This window comes from Physcomitrium patens, chromosome 3 (assembly GCF_059467195.1).
Source record: "Physcomitrium patens ecotype Gransden chromosome 3, ASM5946719v1, whole genome shotgun sequence".
NCBI classification, from domain to species: domain Eukaryota; kingdom Viridiplantae; phylum Streptophyta; class Bryopsida; order Funariales; family Funariaceae; genus Physcomitrium; species Physcomitrium patens.
This window is the reverse complement of record NC_143412.1, coordinates 1,093,901-1,100,256: the sequence shown is the minus strand read 5'-3', so window position 1 is coordinate 1,100,256 and position 6,356 is coordinate 1,093,901. Positions and strand designations below refer to the sequence as shown.

Genomic DNA, 6,356 nt, shown 5'->3' with positions numbered 1-6,356 from the left:
TGAAGCACAAAATTGCACACTTATGGCAATAGTGAGATTCTTTTGTTGATTAGAAAGTAAAGTTTAAAAGAAGACTTGATAGGGTTTTTTTAAAAGTAAGTTTTAAGGGATGTGAGTGCATAATGGCTTTGTGATAGTTTTGCAAAGTCAAGGTTGTTTTCAATGATTTTTTTTTTTTGTAAAATAAAAAAATCATTAAATTTTGGTAAATTAATTGAATTTTGTACAAATTTATAAGTGAAATTTTGTATATGTGTAAATGTAGTTGTGTGGAATGTTTTTTTTGTAAAATTTAGTTAAATCTAATGATTGAATCAAAATTAATTGAGAATTAAATAAGTTGAAATATTAGAAATTGGATTTTGAAGATAAATGAGAGTTTCTACAATTTTGAGCAATTTACAAGTTGAATTAGAATAGTCTTTTGTGTACTAATAAATAACTTAGTTCATAACATTCATGCAAATTTTGGAAACAAGTTCATAGTTTAAAAGAGAGATTTACAACCTAAAAACAATGCATGCAGTGTTAAGAAACACCATTTTTGGCAATCTTAAATAACATAAGTAAACTTCTAATTATGTTTAATATACCTTATCAACCCTAATAAAATCCTTAAAATATCTTATTCCATTCTAATCAAATTAAAATAGACCTTAAATAATCTTTAAAAATCTTGATCAAAACTTAAAGAAATCTTATTCAACCAAAAAAACCCCCAAAAAAATCCTAATTCTAAAACAATCTTATAAAAATCTAAAAAAGTTATAAAAAAATCTTAAAGAAACCTTTAAATTGACAACTCACTGAATAGCAGCGAGGACACTGCTTGGCCATAAATCATAAAACCATAAACCAGTACTGCTGATTTGAAGGTGACTGGGGAGATTGTGAAACTATTCGCAGTGTCGGTAAACAGTTTTGGTTTCCTGCGGAGCGATGCTGGGGGCCCTGGATCCTGCACACAGGCTGGACCGAGACGCAACACTTATCGCAAAACGGCTTGGTGCTCTCGCTTGTTGTGCTGATCGTGAAAGAATAGTTCGTTGACACAGATCAATACGAATCGCTAGTGCAGCAGATTGGCACCATCCAATCAATAGGTCAAACTACGCGTCGAATTTTCTGCAGCGTCGAGTGTAACTGCGCACATGCTGGGAAGTGAATACATGTGTGCAGGCAGTGAAAGAGCGAGTACGTGAGCCATACGAGGCTCTCACTTTAGAAGGTGCGGTTTTCTCGTCACCCTGAGCTTGTTCAATTTACTGCTGCCGTCAGTCCGACTGCGAAGTAATAGTCCTCACCTCACCTCCATGCAAGCAAATGTAGCGTCGCTCTAAGCTAATGCCATGCCGAACGCAACAAGCCTGGCTGTGGATGCAGCCGTGAGTTGATTTGAATCGTACATCAAATCTTAACACAGCGGCTAAACCCTTGATACCCACTGCCTGAAAGCTGGTCTCCGATCATGTACTTATTTCTGCTGATACTTCCCAAGTCTGCCGATGTTTGTTTGGGAGGAGAAAACAACACACATTCACTGCGTAGTCAGCGGGAGCCATTAAAATCTACGAGCAGTCTTCATCTGCCGGTGGATCAACACTTGGTGGATGCTTTTGCAAGGGCTTAGTCACACGCCACCGCGACAACCTCTTCCGAATTTCCTGGCCATGCTCACGATTCCCTATGACATCTTTTGAAGTGCATGATTCGGAATCGTGGGTTGAAACCGAGAGTCGTGTTTAAGTCCATCTTGGGGCGGATCCCGTAGCACGGCCGGCACGACAAGCGAGAGCACCAAGCCGTTTTGCAACAGGTATTGCGTCTGGGTCCGGCCTGTGCGGAGGATTCAGGGCCCCCAGCACCGCTTCGCAGAAAACAAAACTGTTTACCGACACTGCGAATGGTTTCAGAATCTCACTCGTCACCTTCAAATCAACAGTACTGGTTTATGGTTTCTGGTTTTATGGTTTATGGCGAAGCGGTTTTCAATAGAGGGAGCTGTCTCTATTCGGCCAATAAACGCCAAACCACGCCCGCGGCCTCTGCATCACCGCCATGAGAGCTGGGAACGGGGTATGGGGAACTGGGAACGGGATGGGGAACTGGGAACGGGGTATGGGGAACTGAGAACGGAGGGAGCGGGGCTAAGAACGAGGGTGGATAAATTTAGTAAAAGGGTGGGTTGCTTTAACAATGCACAAGTATTGAAGTTTTTCAAAGTTAAATGCTAGTTAGAATCTTATTTTTCAATTTTTTTTTAGATAATTTAAGTTCATTTTTTATGTTATTTTATTAATAATACTTCAGAAAATGAAAAAATGGTGGTATATTTTGATGTTTTTTTTTTCAACATGCTTAATTTCATATTAACAATATTGTTAACACAGTGAATTTTAGTCAACAAATTAATATCCAAACCTATACAATTGTTCTTATTGATTTATACACAAATTAACCATAAAATTTCTGCTTACACTCAATAAAATAACATATTTGTACAAGGAATTGATGCACTTGACACATTGCAAAATCCACAATATTGTGAAAAAAAACTAGAAAGATGGTAGCTGCTTATCAAATAGAAAGATAAGTGGGAGCTTGTTTGCATGGAATTAACCCAGAAACTAGTTGACTAATGGAATTTATTGCCGTTGACCACAATATGACCATCTTATTCTAGGAAAAGAAAACAATGAAAATTAATAGTTATAATAATAATTATAATAATAATAAGAAGGAGAGAAAAAAGAAAATGAAAAGCGTTGCTCAAAGCTACTGTCTCATTATCTTCGAGAGACTGAACTTTGGTATTGGTCACCACCAACCGCGTTCAACAGCTCATGATCTTTTTATTGATTTAATCTCAAGTAAATACCATCGCATTCAAAGGTTCCAGTGAAAATCTCAACATAAATCGATTCAAAACCGTCTCCATGAATTTCTCCAATGTTTCTCAAAGAGGATGAAACGAAACCAATGATTTCTCGTGCATAGTAACATGGTTCTACAATGATCAACAACCCCTCCCGTAAGAAGCAGAAAACACCCAAACACACACACACAGTGTGACAAATGAACACGGAACAACGAAGTGGCAGTGGATCCATTCGCATCGAGCGCAGTGCCTAATCAAAGTTCGCCAAGCACGAGGCGATGGTGGCGGTATCGACTAGGAGAGCAAGCAAGAAAGGTCGCCGCAGTGGTGCTCGAAGTGCGTAGATTCGTGAGCTCGGCGCGCTCTTCTGTTGCAGTGTTTTTCTTAATGGTATTTGTTTTGGTTCGGGATTGGAGATGGTGGAGTAGACATGAAGTGGGTGCTCGGCATCATGGGGGTTGCAGGGGGGTGCCATAGATGTGGGCGCTGGTCGTAGCCTGACGTCGAGCTGTGCCTCGCACCATGAAGCCGGTCGAGACTGGACAGTTTGGTCACCATCGCGGTGACGGATCTGATCACAAGTGCTGCAGTAGTAGCAGAAGCAGCTGCAGTAATCCGAGAGCAACCCTGTGCCCGTCCTCCAGCGCCTCCGCCATCGCCACCAGGATTTCCCTCCTGATTGTGTGCGCGTTCACCATCTTCCTCGTCTTCTTCTGTGACGATTACACTGAGCATGCGACGACATCGCGCAATGTGTTGCTCATGCACGACCACCCCGCGTCGACCCGAGAACAGAAGCCAGCAGAGCTCGAGCTACAAGAGAATTCTGCCAAGCTCACTAGCTCGTGCAAGGGCAGGTTGGTGTATGTGTATAACATCTCGGAGGTTTACAATCGGGAATTCGTGAGAGAATGTGCCTCGTTTAAGAAGGGGCGGGATTTGTGTATGTACATGGAGAATTTGGGGATGGGGAGGGGATTCGGTTTCGGCGTGGATCATGGGGGGCCCGTGGGTGGGGAGTCGGAGCAAGGGCCGTGGTACAACACATGGCAGTTCGCGCTGGAGCTTTACTTTCACGAGCGGCTGCTGCGGCATCCTTGCGTGACGGAGAGGAAGGACCTTGCGACTGCGTTCTTCCTACCCTACTACGCGGGGATGGACTTATCGCGGAGGTTCACGCATCGGTTGGCGAAGGATGAGTTGTACATGAATCTCGGGAAGTGGTTGCAGGGACGGGAGAGCTGGAAGCTACGCGAGGGGCGCGATCATTTCATGGTGTTGGGGAGAATTGCATCGGACTTTCACCGCGAGGGTGGGGATCGGGATTGGGGAAATAGGGTACCTTCTTGGATTTCTCATCTTCCGTCGTTTTTTCTGCCGAAGTTGCAATTTGTCTAACAGTGGGCCATTATTTCACGAGCTAATTATCTCATGATTGATCTTCGGAGAGGACCCCGCGAGGATTTTGCACGCGGCGAGGAGATTAGGGTTTCCTTTTGGGTTGCAATATGATATGCGGCTTTGTATGCGAGTCTTCCAGATGCTACGACAGAAGGCGTTTAAAGAAATGGTTGTCGTGGCAATCGAGCACACGTATGGAAGATTTAGGGAAGGAGCGTCAATTGACAACGAGATCGCCATACCGTACCCCACATATTTTCATGCCTCGTCGGACGGCGAAATTCAAAGTCTCATCGCCTGGCTTGGTCAAGGCTTGCAGAGAGTGTCGCTGGCGACTATGGCTGCCGGGCAGCGTTCACCCTCCACAAACAAAATGCGGTACCGATTGATGACCCAGTGTGGCGACGATCCTCGCTGCACCTTACTTCGTTGTGTTGGTCATGAATCTTCCTCCAGCCTCCCGGACCAGGTACTACCCTCCTCAATTTCCACCTGGAAATCCTTAAACCCTGAATTTGACCAATAGACTCAATCAACGAAAAACGGGGAATATCCATCATTTTGACGAATTCTTTTTGCAGATAGGAAACATCTCCTCATCGATGAAGCTGGAAGGCAAGACGCTCGACGTGCCCTGCAACAATCCCCAAGTTCTTCTGAATGCGATGCACCAATCCGAATTCTGTCTGCAACCACCGGGTGACAGTCCCACTCGCCGATCATTCTTCGACTCCATGCTCGTGGGATGCATTCCTGTCATCTTTCACAGGGAGGCAGCGTGGTCACAGTATGTTCACCATCTTCCCGAAAACGGCGAGAGTTATTCGGTCTTCATTCCGGTGAGAAAAAACTCGCATCGCCATGCATTAATATGTCGTTGAGGAGAAATTTTTCCATTTTCAATGCAATAGAGTAAGGCCTGCCGCCTCGAGGATAAATATATACGAGTGGTGGCATTGAATGTGATGCAGATGGCGCTAGCGATCAAGAGCAATGTACTCAACATCTTGAGCGAAATCAAGGAGTCGAAGATTAAAGAAATGCGTGCGAACATCGCAAAGCTCATCCCTCGAATTCTATACGCTCGCCTAAGTGAATCACCCACGGGAAAATCCAATTCTGCTGATCAAACTCTGGACGCATTTGACATCGCCCTCGACCAAGTATTGAAGAGAATCACCTCCCGCCAAAGCTGACGCGATACGAGAACCTCTTCGCCATGGCAATTTTTTGTCGTGGTGTACGGTGTAATGGACTGCTGACTCTAATTCAACATGTAAACTACAGAAGCAAACCAAAATTGGGGTTATATTTGGCTCCTGTAGGACCCTCTACAAGCACGATTCTAATCTGTGCAATGCTACTCACCATCTAGCATCGGCAAAGAGCGTGAAATGATGAGAAACCTGCGTAGTGACCAAAGTCCTTGCTCCAAGTGTAGAATCTTTCTACTTTAGATGTGGCTTCATACATACATTGTGTCCAGAAGTTATTTTTTGACTCGACTTTTCATTCCTCAATTCTCCTTTCTCCCACGAGGAGTTGTACTGGGAAAGCTCACCTCGAGTCCGAGGGTAGCAGAGTGGGCAGCGTTAGAGCGACCTGTTGTGGATTACAAGCTCCATCGTTGTCTGCATAAATGCTGCATCATGGCAATAACCGGTCACCGTTCCTGTCCACGTCCATGATCTAGATGCTTGCACCACATTTGAGCTAGAATGTGAAAGGGCTCCGGATTATGAAAATTAATGTGCTAAATAAAACCCAGTGTTCCAACCAAGTTTAAAGACAGGGTTGGGGAACAAGGTGCGTGATTCTACCCCTTTCCCTTGCTTGAATGATCTCGGAGGAAACATATTCGAAAACACGATGCCTCAAGTGTGGAGGTGGAATGCAAGATTACAGAGGCGGTCTTGCTTGCCCTTGAGCATCGACATCGTTACAGAATCGACCTGGGTTCTAAACGTCACACCGATGCAAACGATGACGGGTCAAGAGTGATATCAAGTTTAAAAACAAAGTATTTGAACATCTCAAGTATGCAAATTCCTGCTCCCGCAAACTCCCTCAAAATATA

At 44.1% G+C, this 6,356-nt stretch overlaps 1 protein-coding gene across 1 annotated transcript; it reads left to right on the top strand.

Annotated features, from left to right (window-relative positions):
- The first annotated feature begins 3,111 nt into the window (after nucleotides 1–3,111).
- LOC112279509 (putative xyloglucan galactosyltransferase GT13) lies at nucleotides 3,112–6,098 on the top strand. The gene is made up of 4 exons (XM_024514020.3): nucleotides 3,112–4,216; nucleotides 4,419–4,748; nucleotides 4,861–5,118; nucleotides 5,251–6,098. The coding sequence occupies exons 1-4, from the start codon at nucleotides 3,401–3,403 to the stop codon at nucleotides 5,473–5,475; spliced, it is 1,629 nt and encodes a 542-aa protein (XP_024369788.1). The 5' UTR covers nucleotides 3,112–3,400; the 3' UTR covers nucleotides 5,476–6,098.
- Nucleotides 6,099–6,356: the final 258 nt, after the last annotated feature.